General features: G+C 37.5%; 1 protein-coding gene across 1 annotated transcript in view; it reads left to right on the top strand.

Moving 5' to 3' along the window:
- Positions 1–16,436, top strand: part of LOC124770902 — a 146,858-nt gene that overhangs the window by 32,211 nt on the left and 98,211 nt on the right. Inside the window, exon 5 of the mRNA XM_047249219.1 lies at positions 541–734. Within this exon, the coding sequence (XP_047105175.1) occupies positions 541–734 (194 nt within the window). The remainder of the gene's footprint in view (positions 1–540; positions 735–16,436) is intronic.

Here is a 16,436-nt window from a genome sequence, read left to right as displayed (position 1 = left end):
AGAAGTAATGCCGGATATTTGGTATTTTTGGCACACTCTCTTGGAACTGTCAATCTCGGAATATTGAATTCTCTAACGATTTCCAAAATGCCTATGCGTCCAGATCCAACTAGCATTCCGTGTTCAGAGTCTGGTGATACCTGTCATGCGATCGTAATCGCGTAGAAACCCTTCTCACGTGAACCGCCTGATTACAAATGACAGCTCCACCAAAGCCCTCCCCTTTTAAACTTCGTGTACGTGATACTGTTGCCGTTTGTGCATGTGCATATCGCTACCCCCAGACTTTTGTCACCTCCATGTATAACACTGTAATTCATCGTAATTCATCACAATAAACGACTTTTATTTGAGCAAAATGTTCTAGTGACAGACCGACACACAATTTTAATTTGCCGTGAAGTTTCATACCAGTGCACCCTCCAGTGCTGAAAGTAAATACTTTGCGGATACCTCTACATCACACGTGAGCTGCACATGATCTGGCACGCTGAATTAACTTGTTTTTAACTTTTAACGTCGCAACTTTTTTTGTTACAGACGACCTCTGTTGAATCATGACCTACTGTCCTACCACGAGCGGTTCCTCTCCTTCAGGGACGACTTTACTGCGCTGTGCGTCGCTCGACATCGACGGGCGTCACAAATGTTTGGTCTCGCCGACGCACTGTATTCCTTCTATTATTACAACTGGTTCTTCGACCTACAGTTTGTAGGTGACATCGAGAGTTTAGGTAAGAATAATTTTCTCAGTCAGCCACTTCATTTTTGTGCACTGGTGACTCCCTACTGTATTCCAGGTCGAGGACTGAGCCTCGTAAACAGCTAATGATGTGTGGTTTCACATTTTCCGTAATTTCCCATGTGACCTGCGTTAACTACTGGTGTGCTTTTCATTGCTGGTTCCTCGACTGGTTGGCAACTCTCCCCCTAGTTCTATTGCAAGCTGATTACTCCAGTTCGACGTATCTAGAGACTCCTGCCCAATAGGATGTAAAAACCTACATATAGCAAATATTACAGTGTTTGGAAGAGATAAAAAGAATCACTTTAAATGTTACAGAAACGTCACTGGAGCGTCGATTCCCCACTAGGCATCCGTGAATTTCGCGACGCTAGTGATATTCACAGACGTTGTTAACACTGCTGCTTGACTAGTATGGTTTTAGAGACGTTGCTGAAAACGTCGCGCAATTACATTTACCCATTGCTGCCATCGCCATAGCAATGCCCAATTCCATCAAAACAACCAACTGACTCGTGTTCACTAATGCGCCAAAGGAACTGGCATAGGTATGTGTATTCAAATGCAGGGATATGTAAACAGGCAGAATACGGCGCTGCGGTCGGAAACGCCTACATAAGACTACAAGTGTCTGGAGAAGTTGTTAGATCGGTTACTTGTGCTGCAATGACAGATTATCAAGATTTAAGTGAGTTTTAAAGTGGTGTTACAGTCGGAACAATGGACACAGCATTTCCAAGGTAGGGCTCAAGAGAGGATTTTCCGATACGAGCATTTCAGTGTACCGTGAATATTAGGAATCTTGTAAAACATCAAATCTCCGACATAGCTGCGGCCCAAAAAGATCCTGCAAGAACGTACCAACATCGACTGAAGACATTCGTTCAACGTGACGGAAGTGCAACCCTTCCGCAATTTGCTACATATTTCAATGCTGGGCCATCACCAAGTGCCAGCGTGCGTACCATTCAATGAAACCTCATCGATACCGGCTTTCAGAGCTGAGGCCCCAATCATGTACCCTTGATGAATGCACGACACAAAGCTTTATGCCTAGCCTAGGCCTGGCTATACCGACATTTGAGTCTTGATGACTGCAAATATGTCGCCTGGTCAGACGAGCGGATGGACCTGTACGGGTATGGTGAGAACCTCATGAATCGGTGGACACTGCATGGTCGTAGCGGTCTGTTGAAGCTGGTGTAGGCTCTGTAATTGTGTGGAGCGTGTGCAGTTGGAGTGATGTGGGACCCCTGATACGTCTAGATTCTTTAACCAAATGAAAAATCAACTCTTCTGGAGTGTCTATCGTTGCCCCATACACCGAAGGCTTCATGTCCCTCAGTACGAGATCAGCAGCATCCTGAAAACAATATTCATCACACAGCCATCTGAACATGGTCTCTGAACATAGATTATGTCAAAACTTGATGGACAGCTAGCGGGATAACGGTACGTCTGTGAGAGTTCTGTCACATGAGAGAAACTTTTCTTCTCATCTTCGCTGAACAGTGTAAAGCTTTGCATACACAGTTCTTTTGAGACCGAACAAAAGGCCGGTTTTAAATATGTTTGTTTTCTGTAGCTCAACAGCTACAGATATAAATTTTTTGCTAAGCACTGAACTGCTGTGGACGAGCTAAATCGTCGTGTTCCGCTGCACCACAGTTACTGAGTGTGGAGTCTTGTACCGCAAGGAAGCAAGGGAGCAGACGTTGTTATGGATGGTTGGTATCCTCTTTCTACACTACAAATGCACACGTGGACTAATATGGTTCTTTATTTACATGAACAGACTTTTACTTAATTTCAATAGAGTTCATGCGTTTTGGTACAAGTTCATCAGTAATAGTCCTCTTGCACGCAATATCGGTAACCTTGATATTACAAACTTTAGTGTCATTGCTAGTCCCACTATAGTTAACAATCTGGTCACAATGTACTGTCATAGGCTGTGATGTGCTCTGCAAACGTACTGACAGATGCCAAACAGGAGTTTGAGTTCGTGAGTGAGGCCTAGAGGGCGTTGGCGACATCTTGCTTGTGGGTGTGTCTCTGGCCTCTCTCGTGACAGGCGCGCTTGATTCAGCGTGCGGGCGTTCTCAATAAAAATGTGATGATGTGAATGGATGGCCCTCAACTATGTACCCTGCGACAGAGTTGCAATATGAAAAGTTTTGGCTGGTTTCGTTGTCTAGGAGCTGGGATACGTAGTTGTCGCATTACAGGCCAAATACAGCTGAGTCTACAGTATACAATATGGATGTACACATGAATCGAATGGTCGAAGCTTCCTATGACTCAACAACTGCGAATTTAGGACGTAAAAAAAACGTTTATAAATGAAGCATTGCAATTAAATAAATCTGCAGATTATCTTAACGACTTTAAATGATGAGTACGACAGTAGAAGTACTTTTGACAATGTGGTATATATTTCTGGAGAACACTTATTGGTGTCGATGGTCCAATAATTAAATAAAATATAAGTTGAATGACAGGAAAACAATAGATTCCTACTGCACGTAATTAGTTATGAACGACAACATAGCTCGCGAGATATTCACTTCTACAGGCACACTACGTCTTCACTGTAGAAGCCACGGAAATCTCACAAGTGCAAACGTCGGCATTCCGAAGTATTTCTATCTGTGGCGACCAGGCGCAAACCGCTGCCCACTCTCCAAGTCTCTGCCTCGACTGCCGCGTCAAGCACCTCCCCCGTGTCCTCTGCCGTACCCCTCTCCCACTTCCACCGAGTCTCCCCATTCACGAGCGCTGTGATTGGCTAGAGCGCTCCCGCCATGTCTTCGAGCCAAAGTACGCTCACAAACATCAAACACTCTCGAAATACTGGATTTACATCTAAATAACTTGAAATTAAATAAATATTCCTACGGCTGGACTATAAACAAGCTCTAACATCCATTATTAAATACATCAACAAATTATATAAACATATATCAAAGGAATAGCGAGCCAAAGTAACCCAGTAGCCTAATGTCTCCGTGCTTTCTAAAACACGGTAAATAATTGACCATTTTCTTCACGAATAGCATATATCGGATTTAAACAAAGACACAGATGAATAAATATATTTATAAGCATGCTGTGGAGTACTTATGGCCTGACGCTATCTATAGTAATCGGCTATTTTCACCTCCAATAACTCCTGTACTATTGACGTTAGATGCCTGTAATTCATACCACTTTAGGTTTAATCTAATAGCTTTCCAAAGACACGTCGATCGACGAAATCGAATGAAGTGTTTACATTTTGGAAATTCACTGCTGGGTGTTACTTGTACAATTTACCCGCAGATACTAAACTTTAAACTAATAAAGATATTGAAAATCTGATTACAGCATCAGAATCGTCGTGCAAATGATAGTAATTTACATGTTTCTTTTTGAGGTATCATGATTCATCTGGCTAGTATTAACATCTATACAAACTGCGAAATGTCTGCCACGATGGTTTCACAGAGTCCGCCACCTTTGGCACTCTCGGCGTGCAAGCCTCTTTCACTGACGCAGCCTCACCGTGGAACTGCCAGCCTCGTGGCCGGGCTGCAGCCCTCTTGCTTCGGCCAACGTCCGGCACCACGTGGTCGGCCTGCCGAGCGGTCCGCGCGACCATGACAACTCCGAACTTGGAATACTTTCAGGGCGCCACAATCCGCCTTTTAGAGGCGTCTACTACTGAACTTTGCATATCATCTTTGCCAACTGCTGTGCTGGCGACAGCTTACACCAGCACACTGAGGGCACGTGTAAGTGCGCTCCCTGGGATTTCCTAAAGCACTGTTGACGTATTTATGTGTCCCACTCTGCCGACCTCTCCCTGCTGCATAGCAGCTACTTCATCTCGATTAACAGAAAAGTTTCGATTATTCATCATACAAACAATGTACGTCTTTGAGTGCTGTCATTTGCGTAAACCTTGTTTCACTATCTCGAACGGTTTATGAAATATTATGTTGATTACGATCACATTACTATGATGCACAGGGACGGAAATGAACGCATTTCACGGAAGTGTCCAACAGATATAAAAATCAATAACTGGAGGACGGAATGAGATAACGATCTGAACTAAGTTTGAAATAAAATTTCCATATTTTATCTACATTTCCTATAATGCAACGAATGAAGTAAAATTAAACATACACACGGTTAATGCAATGTGTTATTAGTTATGGAAACTCTTCCATATTTCGTGCAATGTTTTACTTAATTTGACATAGTGAAATATGACAAGAAGGAAATGAAATTCTGTACCTTATGGAGATAAGATGTCAGACAGTAGTACGTGCAAAGACGAAACTTCTTCACGCAATACTTTTCCAAAGATCAGATGATAAGTATTTCATGACAGCACAGGTATAATAATTTGGCCAGCAGTATCCACATTACACCCAGCACGTCTGAGACAGTGAAAGTGTTAATATTGTAAATGCTGCAGTTATTTTAACGTTTCGTATATGATCTAAGTATAATATTTCTTATAATTTTCTATTTTTCATTAATGATTAATATTTTTATTTAAAATTGAATAGTTAATTATGTAATAAAAATTGTTAATAATTTTCATATAAATGTTGATTCTGTGAATCCTAATAATACTGAGAAAACTTTGTATGAATGATGTGTATAAACAGTAGTGTTGGTTGAAAAAATCATTTTAAAAAGTCAGTGTTACTGCATTCTGCGCAAGGAAAGTACTGGATTGTACAGTATGATATGTTCATGATGAAAGAGGTGTTATGGTCGTTCTGACCGTTAGAAACTTAGTACCAGACAAGGGTTGCATGTATAACTAACTGATCCCTGGCCTAAGGAGGAAGTGCCGTCGGATGTAGGTATGCCAATTCATACATGACTAGCTGCAAACTTTGCTGTGACATTCTGCTAATGCAGCACCTGCATAGTACCTCTAGGACAGTGATAAACATGAGTAATCATCAATATTAATATTGATATAATATACCTACAAAATATGTATAAGCCAATATTACCACCTAACTAGTGTATACGAAATCATATCAAAAGTTCTATCCTGACAGGGACACAAAATAAGACATAACTATTACTTTCACTTTACTGGAAATGAGATTTCTTGACAGGATCCAACTGTCTATCAAAAGATTCTGGCAGTGTCAATTAAATAAAATGTAAGGACTTACTGGAGACAGACCTGAGTGCCTGCCAAAACGTTGTACCAAGGTTTATCAAATAAAACGTAACCATTGAACTGAATGACTCGGTTTATGAACTATGACAATAAGAGATTTTCGAGTATCATCAGTTATATCCAACAGGCTAGTTGTGGTGGTTCAAATGCAAGTTCACTAGCATTGTAATGGAACACCATTAATGAGATTAATGCTCAATGGATTTAAAAGTGGCAATGGGAAACAATTTACCCACTGACTTCTTGTAGACAAGGGTAATCAACTTGAGTCTCTTTGGTCTCCACTGGCCAATACCAGCTGAAGTAATATTCTTTTCAAACAACGCACAGCAATTAGGATCAGTATTTAAAGTAAAATCTTGATACTGATAGCTGTAGGAGTAGATTTCTAAGGAATTTCACACAAGATTTATTAAACCATAGATGAGTGGGTAACGTTAAACAAAAAAGCATAGATAATTATGTGATTCAGGTTCGTCCTCACATGGAATGAATTAATTAACTGTTCATTAGTACTCAGTGCTTCCACCTATTAGTTATGCTAAATTATTCAGAGCACCACACAGCATCATGGATTTTAGGATAGGCATGTGGTAACCTATGATATTGACGGACAGCAGAACAAGACTCACATGTGTGTACAATCTACAAACACAGCTATAAATGAGTTTCCCTTCCGAAAATCAGCGTTAGAATAACACTACAGTGTTCTTGGCATAGTAGGTGGATTGCATTAGCAGACAGGTGCCAAGCCATGAGAGGTTTCATTAACTGGATAATCAAGGACTTGAACTGAACTGAGTAGTGATTTATTATTTATTATTTACTATTATTTGGTTATTATTTATCTTCACAGATCATGCACTCCCACAATGTGTGTTCTGGTGTGCCTGCACTGTCCCAGGAACAGCTATCATGTATCTATCTTCTAATTTTGTATAGATACTTAGCATAAGGGCCATAACAGTCAGCTAATGAATCAGTCCACTCAACGGGTTAAGAAACCTCGTTTTTACTCCCTCCCACTCGTTTTGCCACAGTTGTAATATGTAATCTTTTATTTATTACTTTTTAGGATTGGCCTCAGTTCCAGGCATCCTTCATACTTTCATTTGATTGCCTTTCTGTAGCCAGTAAAAGACCAGTTTTTTTTTATTTTCCAACTATAGTGAGCATATTCCTAGAATTACTGACAAAGCATCATATGGGGCAGTTCAATAGACACCCATTAATTTTGGCAGCACTCCTGACTGAACTCTCCTCACTAATGCAGCTGTCTCAACTAGCTCCAACCTATGAGCCCAAAGTCTCACACGATATCCTGTAATTGATGCTAATATAGATTGATGGTAAACTCTGATTGTTGTTGCCTGTTAGCTACGGTTATAACTTTATTCATCACATTTATACCTTTTCTGCCAGTTTTCTCTATTTGTAGTTCAAAGTTACGATGTTCATCCAGAAGCATACTCAGCTATAGGGATAGATTTATTTAGAATAAGGAGTGATTTATTTATCGCTATCATGGGCGCCTCCAATGGACACTTGAATCGATATGGCCAAACTGTGAAAATAATGCTAATTCCATCTACCGTATTTAGGAGGACAACGGTTCCATCCCGTGTCCGCCCATCCTGATTTACGTTTTCCATGATTTCCCTGAATCGCTTCAGGCAAATGCCGGGATGGTTCCTTTGAAAGGGCACGGCCGACGTCCTTCCTCATCCTTCCCTAATCTGATGACACCGATGACCTTGCGGTTTGGTCTCTTCCCCCAAAATCAACCCAATCCTGTTCGTTCCCCTCAGTCCCTGATCTGACCCCCATATACCATAACTGATTAAAAATTGGCCAAGTTTACAGAGTAGATTCAGGAGGTTGAAACCTATTTCTTTAGCAAGGTATTTGCAGCCTACGTTAACTTTGGTGCACATGTGGGAGGGTATGACACTAACAGCCTACACATGTGGTATCTATTTACCAAATTTGGTTTACTATGCACTGTGCCACAATTGAACAAATTGTCCTGGCATGGGAAAAGTCATGTGTAACACTATACTGCACCATTTAGTATATAGATATAATATTTATAGCCAATTTTGGTATGTAGATGCAGTATAATGTGAGAATTTTTGCAAAATTTAACCATGAAATGCCTAGAGCATTTTGCTTATTGGAGCCGGCTGCGGTGGTCTAGCGGTTCTAGGCGCTCAGTCCGGAACCGCGGGACTGCTACGGTCGCAGGTTCGAATCCTGCCTCGGGCATGGATGTGTGTGATGTCCTTAGGTTAGTTAAGTTTCAGTAGTTCTAAGTTCTAGGGGACTGATGACCACAGCAGTTAAGTCCCATAGTGCTCAGAGCCATTTGAACCATTTTTTGAACCATTTGAACCATTTTTTGCTTATTGGACGTGAAATGAAAGATACATAAAAACAAAGAAAGTGTCTAATCCAATTTAGATAAAGTTTTAATTACTCAAACGTACTCAAATGAAATAGAATACGGTCGCCAGACTAATTAGGCATAGAAATGCGAAACATTTCTTTTAAAGAAAAAGTAGCCAGTTTTAGTGGAAAAACTCAGTCTATACTTGTTTCCTACGAAAATGCAGTGAAACCAATCACAAGCAAAAAAGTGGTAAAGTGGATACTAGCAGTTATTGTAAAACATGATTGGCCTCTGAAACACAAAAGACATTGGTACACTCATCAATTTTAAATACTTTGTCAAACCTGAGTAACTTAATCAGCACAACAATTGCAAGCCTACACTAACTGGAGATTGGACACAGGTCTAGTTTCATTTTGTGATATTTTCAACACAGCACGAATTCAATTAAATTTCACTTGCATTAAGATTCACTCTATTCTTTAAAAGCAAAAAAGTAACTGTTTTCATGGATAATGGCATTCATAGTAACCTTACCTTCAGTCAGAATAAAACAGTAAATGGGTGCTCATAAACTGAAATTGGACCTTTTAACACACAATGTGCACAAAACTCAACATAAATTTCAAAAGCCATTAGAACTTACTACTATCATGTAAATTTGTGCATTTTGTGCAACTTTCAATGAGGAATCCCCTAATCTTTACTACTACAATAAAACAAACTATCCCACTTTCATGAATAATTTAAAGAATGCCAACTTTTGGAATTCTCTTTCTGAAATATTGATTCACCTTTTATGCATTTTTATAACTGATTTTACAGTGAATATTTTTACTAGGTACTGGTTTTCAAACCATTCATTAAGAACATTAACTTTAAAGTGACCACAAAATGGCTTGTTGTCTGTTATCATCTCAGTTGTCTACATTTGAAACCAGAAGTTAAGCAAGTAATTTAAGAGATCACAAAACTTTAGAGTGAAGAAGTTCAATTACTGGGAGGTTTTCACAAAGCTACACTTACATCCTCTTCAACTTTACCAAAATCTACATTACTTTTAGATAACCTATTTCACTCAATTTTGAACAAATTTAACCAGTTAATCGTCTTTCTTTTTTTTATAATCATTTCTAACAATCTGGACACTCAGAAATCATTGTTCAAGCAGAGAGGATCCTGAGAGATATTTAGGTGAGGAACAGAATCAAGTTATGCACATAAATTTTGGTATGAGTTAACTTGTATTTGCACATACTAATTGTGCTGATCCATCACTTCATAATTTCACCTCTCTGTTAATGTGATTGCGCAATATTGGTGGCGAGTATATGATGGCAGAGGGACTTGCCATTCGAATCGAATACTCTGTTATTTCTTCATGGAGGTCATCATGTTATATAATACTTACAGGCCACAGAGCATCATATTAAATCCATTCATCCACCCAAGGCTTTGGCATAACAAATCCAAGCACTAAAAGCGTAACTCGACACCTGCACAGTTAACTTCCCAACCACTAGCTGCCAACTGTACAGTAGCTAGCCTCCAACTGACTCTCATGAAAAGATTTCACTCACACAAATCACATTTTGTACGTGCTAAATAACTTCTGTTTAGAGGGGAACCACTCCATATTTTACCATAACATGAACCAAGAGAGCTAAATTTGGATCAGCAGTTACAAGTATCAAGTTGTAGTGTACTGTTCTCCTCGGGGTTCTGCCGTGAAAAATATAAAATAGAAAATCTGATTGGGTTTGGAATTTTGGTGGTTTCAGTTACAGATAAGGTGGACTTCATATTATTGATTAAGATCATGCTGTAATTTGACCGTGCATGGCAGACCGGGTTGGCAACACTACAAAAAGCGACTGTACGGAAATAGCATCAGAAACTAATTGAAATTTATCCTATAATCTTGTTAGGTACACAGTATTAATTACAATGTAGTCTTCATGGCTGTCCTCCTAATTTCTCTTGTAGGACAACCCGTCTTTCACTTTTCTCCGTCTGTTGAAAACTTCTTCAAGTTGTCGCTGTCATGATCAATTTACATATTTGATGATAACCACCTCGAGTCACTATTGAAACAACCTCGCTTTGTAATGTAATTTTAATTTCCACCCAAAAGCACATTCAACACATCGCCGAAAAATACACGTCTTTAGTATGAAGACAAGAGAGAGAGTCTAATCAATTAGTTGTTAAAAACAAAAACCTACGCAAAAGTAAAAAAAAAAAAAACGAACAAAATTATTTATAAAAATCGGTCGCTGGCGCAGCGCTCTTCTGCGTGCGCGATCGTAAATTATATCTTTGTATTGGCGGAGGCGCGGTAGTCAAAGTACCATTACAAAGTAAACATTTTTAAGTAAACATTGCATTTACCTGTATTAACAAATCAATACAAAATTACTTAACCAAAATCATCCATTTCCAAATACAACCAAAGCTATTAGTCAATGAAGAGAAAACATAGTACAACATATCAAGAGCACATACTAAAGAAAATACACTTTATGTAAAGCATAATAATCAGAAGAACAACAATACATAAGATCTTACTATGGTGTTACACATGCCCAATGGTTCAGTGAGCTTTCCCAAACATCTATAACACTCAAGTAGTACTGGCTAAAAAAAAATTATTCCATCCAACTTTCGTTGGGTAAGAGAAAACATGTTACATACATACAGTAAATACACTAAGAAGAATCATACATTTCTTCCAAAAGATTGTTCAAAAAGAAGCATATATATCATTTACTTTATGAATAACAGGTTTATCGTAAAACAGGACATCATTACCCATTATCATCTCATACACAGACTGTCCAAATATTTTCTTTACTACAGAGAAAGTCATTTTAACATTATTATAAACAGACAAAAAAAAATCCATCGTTAAACAGGACATCCTTAATCATCTTCATCTCATACATATATTATCCATTAACAGACAACCAGTTCATAAAACAACCTACACATTTATAAAACAAGTATAGCATTCTGTAGAAAAGCAAATATACATAAACTAAGACATACATTAACCAAACACAAAAGCATCCTACATTGCACATTTAATTAATAGCAATTCAAAACTTTTGTTCTAGAGAAGCACATAAACACTCTAATATATTTATTTAGAACCTAGCTTTAATTTCCACTGCCCTCATGTTACAACCAGACAGTCCATTTTTGGTTGATTGCACAGACATACCTATAGTTACATCAGATTTAATATTGTTTTTCACTGACTTCTATAGAAATAGTCAGTCCATTTTTGCAACTCATAATTAAAACATACACAACATTAATCCAGAAAATTCAGCTTATTTTGTTGCCTGCAATAGCACTTGGCAAACCATGTCTGTAAACATTTAGGTACACAGAAACACGTACAAATTTTCTTTAAAAAGGAAATATTTTAACTGTATTCTTGCCCTGGTTGGCAAGTCTTTGTTATTGCCTGCTGCAATTGGCAGTCCTCTGTCATTAACTCTATTGTATTCTCTTTACTATTTTGGTTTGTTGCCCGACAACACATTTTTGGCATTTTATTTTATTTTATACTGCAGAAATTTTATCCTTGCAGTCCCTATTACATCATCTCCAGTAAATATTACACATTTGGTTCAATATATCTTTTTATGTCATACAGAATGTGAAACTTAAACACATATATTAGACACTGGTAACAAAAAACATTTCTTTTCAAATGACTACATCATAAACCTGTGAATTTAAATGTCATATGCAGGATTAAGTCAAGAATGAGATTTTTTCTATTCATTTGTCATTGCTTTTTCACACGCTTCTAGGTCATTACACATATCAACTCAGGAAATCATCTTATATTTTATTGCAAGTGAATTCCGTCAACTCCTGTGGTTTACAAAAAGGAACATCTCAATTCTAACTCATACACATATAGTAGATACTTTTCCCTTGTTTTTTACAAACTTTTCATCACCATTTTTATACAAAAACTTTTAGACATTAATCATACTAGAGTATCCATTGAAACTCTACTTTTACTTATTCTTGAACACCTTTCTTCCAAGAACTTTAGTCATTCATTTGCATTGCGTGCTTCTACTTCTTATTACAGTACCCACTTTACTTACAACATGTTTAGTCATTTTCTAGTGCACGTGTATTACTTATTTACTTCTTTATCCACAAACAATTACTGTATTTTGCATGGATTTATCACATCCCTTTAGCATACACACATCTATTTATTCTGATATCTATTCTGATAGGGAAGAAGGAAAGATGATAGTAGAAGTTCTGAATGCTAGAAGAGGAAGATTGACAACAGGAAAAGAAAAGGAAATAGTATTGTCAATAACTTGAGTACCTGGTGTTTGCCAGACACCTAGCATCGCATAGAGTGCAGTGCCCTCTGAGGGTTTTGATTTCATTCATTATTTGTTTCTGTGGACATACTATTTTAGGTTAACAATGTTTGTAACTCCCAAAGGTTTTCTTGATCTAGGGTATAGAAGAAAATAAGCACTGGCATGTGGAGCTCCTTGCACTTCAAATGGTCCATTGTAAATGTATTTAAATTTAGAAATTTCATCATTAATTTCACTAGATTTTTCATGTGCTTTCACCAGAACGTAGTCACCAAGTTTAAATTTAGTTGTTTTGAGGCACTTATTATGCCTTTTCGATCTAACAGCCACTTTCATTTCATTCTCCTCCCAACTAGTTCTTTTTGCTCATCAAGTTAATCCCTAAAACAGGTGGAAATTTCAAGATCTCTTCAATAACTCTTTTGCTTTTATGGTTCAACAGAATTTATTTGGGTGTAAACCCCATTGTCTCATGGTAGAGAGTGCTCATGGCGTTTTCAAAATCTGTCACAAATCTGCCCCAGGCCTTGTGATTAGGGTGGCAATAGGTTCTACCTAATCTTCCGAATGCCCACACATACCTTTCGACAGGGTTACTTGCAGGGTGGTAGGTAAAACTATATTTCACTTGTATACCATGTTGTCTCATACCTTCTTTCCATATTTTAGAAATAAACTGAGGTCCATTATCAGATAGGACTGCTCTGGGTTTACCAATGGTGTTAAAATATTCATTCATTTTACTAAAGATTGCTTTTGCAGTAGCTTTTCTGATAGGGTAAAACTTAATAAATTTAGAGAAAACTCCTAAAAATACCACAATATAAGACCTACTTCCTTATGTTTTAGGGAGAGGACCATACAAATCTACTGATAACAATTCCAAGATGTCTTTTGGCACTGTGTTTTGCATGTACCCTGGTTGGTCTGGTTAGCAACTTGTGCCCTATGACACACATCACAAGATTTAATTCTGTCAGCAATTTGCTTGGTGGCACCCACATTAATCACAATTACATCAGTTAATTTCTCAATACACTTTTTAGACGACAGTGCCCTAAGGCAAAATGGAAATAATCAATAACTTCATTTTCAAACTGCATAGGCCAATAAACTTTCCATTCCTGAGTACTTGCATCTTCCTCCTATACAATATTCCATTAAATATCTTATAAAATTAACTGATTTGTGGGAAGTTGGGGTTAATGAAATTTGTTTTAACAGATTTCCAGACCGCATACTCTTACAAATCTGTTCAGTTCTTTTTCTACCTGGAACATCTTTGATACATCTCATGTGAAACTTACCACCTTTATTACATTCTTTCAGTAGGTTATTCATATCCTCTGGCAATGGAGATGAAGCATCAGCCACATGACTTTCACTGCCTTTGATATACAAAATTTCATAATCAAACTGTTGTAAGTACAGAGCTCATTAACTTAACCTGCCAGTAAACAATCGACAGTCTTTCAAAAAAGTTAAAGCTCTATGGTCAGTATGAACAATAGTTTTGTGCCCCATAAGCAATTTCTAAATTTCTTTAAGCCCCAAATTATGGTTGAAGCTTCTTTCTTTGAAATAGTGTTATTTTTCTCATATTTACTTAGATCTCTACTAGCAAAAGCTATAGTTCTATGTTTTGCTTCTACAGATTCTGTGCTTTCTTGAAAGATTTCAATACTAATCCCCTATGCGCTACTGTCTATCATCATGTGGAATGGTTCACTTAAAATAGGATGATGTAAAATAGTTTCTCTTATTAACTCAGTTTTCAAGTCTCTGAAGTCTTTCTGACATTCTGACGTCCAAATATATGCACTGTTTTTCTTTAGCAAACTGTTCAAATATGGGCTATTAAAAGCTTACCCCTTCGCAAATTTGCTATAAAAACCACAAAGACCAAGAAATGCTTTCAGTTGTTTTCTGTTCTTAGGTGGAGAACACTTTTCAATTGCATTTAGCTTCTCTGGGTCCTTGCCAATCCCATCTGTAGTTACGATGTGTCCTAAAACTTAATCTCCTGTTCTACAAATTCACATTTCTTCAATTTCAAAGTCATTCCTCCTGCTTGAAGAGCAACGAGAGTTTTGTTCAATAGTTCACAATGTTCTTCCCAACTTTCAGTAGCAATCAACAAATCATCTATACAAACAGTTAATCTGGCACAAAGTTCTTTTTCTAACACAGTATCTAATGCTCTTATAAAAACTGAAACAGAAGTATTTAAACCAAAAGGTACAACTTTATACTGATAGCATTTCCCTGCAAACACGAATGCTGTATGTTTCTGGGAATATTTGTGTAATGATTATTTGCCAATATCCCACAGTGAGGTCAAGACTAGTTAAGTACATTACATTATGGAATTTTTGCAACAGATCACCCACGTTTTCTGGCCTGTCTACCTCTCTCCTGACGATCTTGTTCAGTGTTCATGCATGAATAACAACTTGCATGCCACTGTATTCCTTATTTACTATAATAAGTGGACTATTATATTTACTGTTGCTTCTTTCAATCACTCCCCATTCTAACATTCTGTGAATTTCGGCCTGTACCACTTCTTTCTTAGCTATTGGCACTGGATAGGGTCTTACACAGAACGGTTCATGTTCAACAGCATCGATATGGTATTCAAAGTTCGTGACAACACCTGGATTATCAGAGAATACTTCCCTGTTGTTATTTAAAACAGCAAATAGTTCATCTTTCTGTTCACACAAGAGTTCTTGGATAGCATCAACAATTTCCTTAAAATTGTCAATTTTTTATTCATTCAGTATTAAATTTTTCACATGGTAGATTTCATATAAGTGGGACAAACCATCATTTTCAGATTTTATCTCTAGCATTATGGATTCTACATTAGCGCCATGTACAGTGTCATCTTCTGTAAATTTAATTTCTAATGTATTAGGCTCCCTATTAATTTTAACAATTCCATTACGACAATATAAAAACACTTTTTCTTTGTCCAGTCAATCAATACCTGAAATCATCTCAGCACTTAATTCAGGTACCATAAAATGTCATGTTCAAATTTCTGTCCTTGCATTTTAAATTCAATCAGTACATTTTTCCAAATGGGTTTACTGGACTTGCCAGTAGCTCCTACAATCTTCACTCCACTCACAGACATTATTACTAACCGTGGCTTACTTGAAATATGTTCAAAAAATGATTCTGATACAGCACTAATTTGTGATCCTATACCCAAAAATACTTGCAACTCAATATTATAAACATTACTGGGGATAATGGTTTTGTTTAACAGTTCTAGAGTCTTTCACCTCCTGTTCTTCCCACAATAAATTATGTTCAACCATTATGTCCTTCCAGGAAATGTTACCTGCTTATTTCTGTTGTATACTGGGTGGCTTTTTAGGTTTCTTGATCTCTATATCTCTAGCGATCTTTAACAGTTCTCGTCCCTCTATGATTTCATCAGGTAGTTCTTCTGGTTCCTGCAATTCAAATTCTTTCATGAGATTAATTAAAGCATGTCCCAGCATAGTATCACCAGTGGCTCTTTCGGTTTTGCTTCACATTCTGGATTTTGTTTGGAAAGATTGTCACTCATTCTTTTGTATCGTCTTTTGGTAAATGTGTACTCACTTTCCTCTACCTCCGAGAATTCATTCTCATCTAAATCTATTCATTTCTAGTTTCTTGTCCATTTTAGTTAATATTATATTCATATATATTTCACTTTCAATCTTAGATAACTTTCTGCTATTT

The sequence above is a fragment of the Schistocerca piceifrons genome, unplaced genomic scaffold (assembly GCF_021461385.2).
Source record: "Schistocerca piceifrons isolate TAMUIC-IGC-003096 unplaced genomic scaffold, iqSchPice1.1 HiC_scaffold_835, whole genome shotgun sequence".
NCBI classification, from domain to species: Eukaryota; Metazoa; Arthropoda; class Insecta; order Orthoptera; family Acrididae; genus Schistocerca; species Schistocerca piceifrons.
Note: the sequence above shows the minus strand (reverse complement) of the source record. Positions and strands in the feature narration are given on the sequence as shown.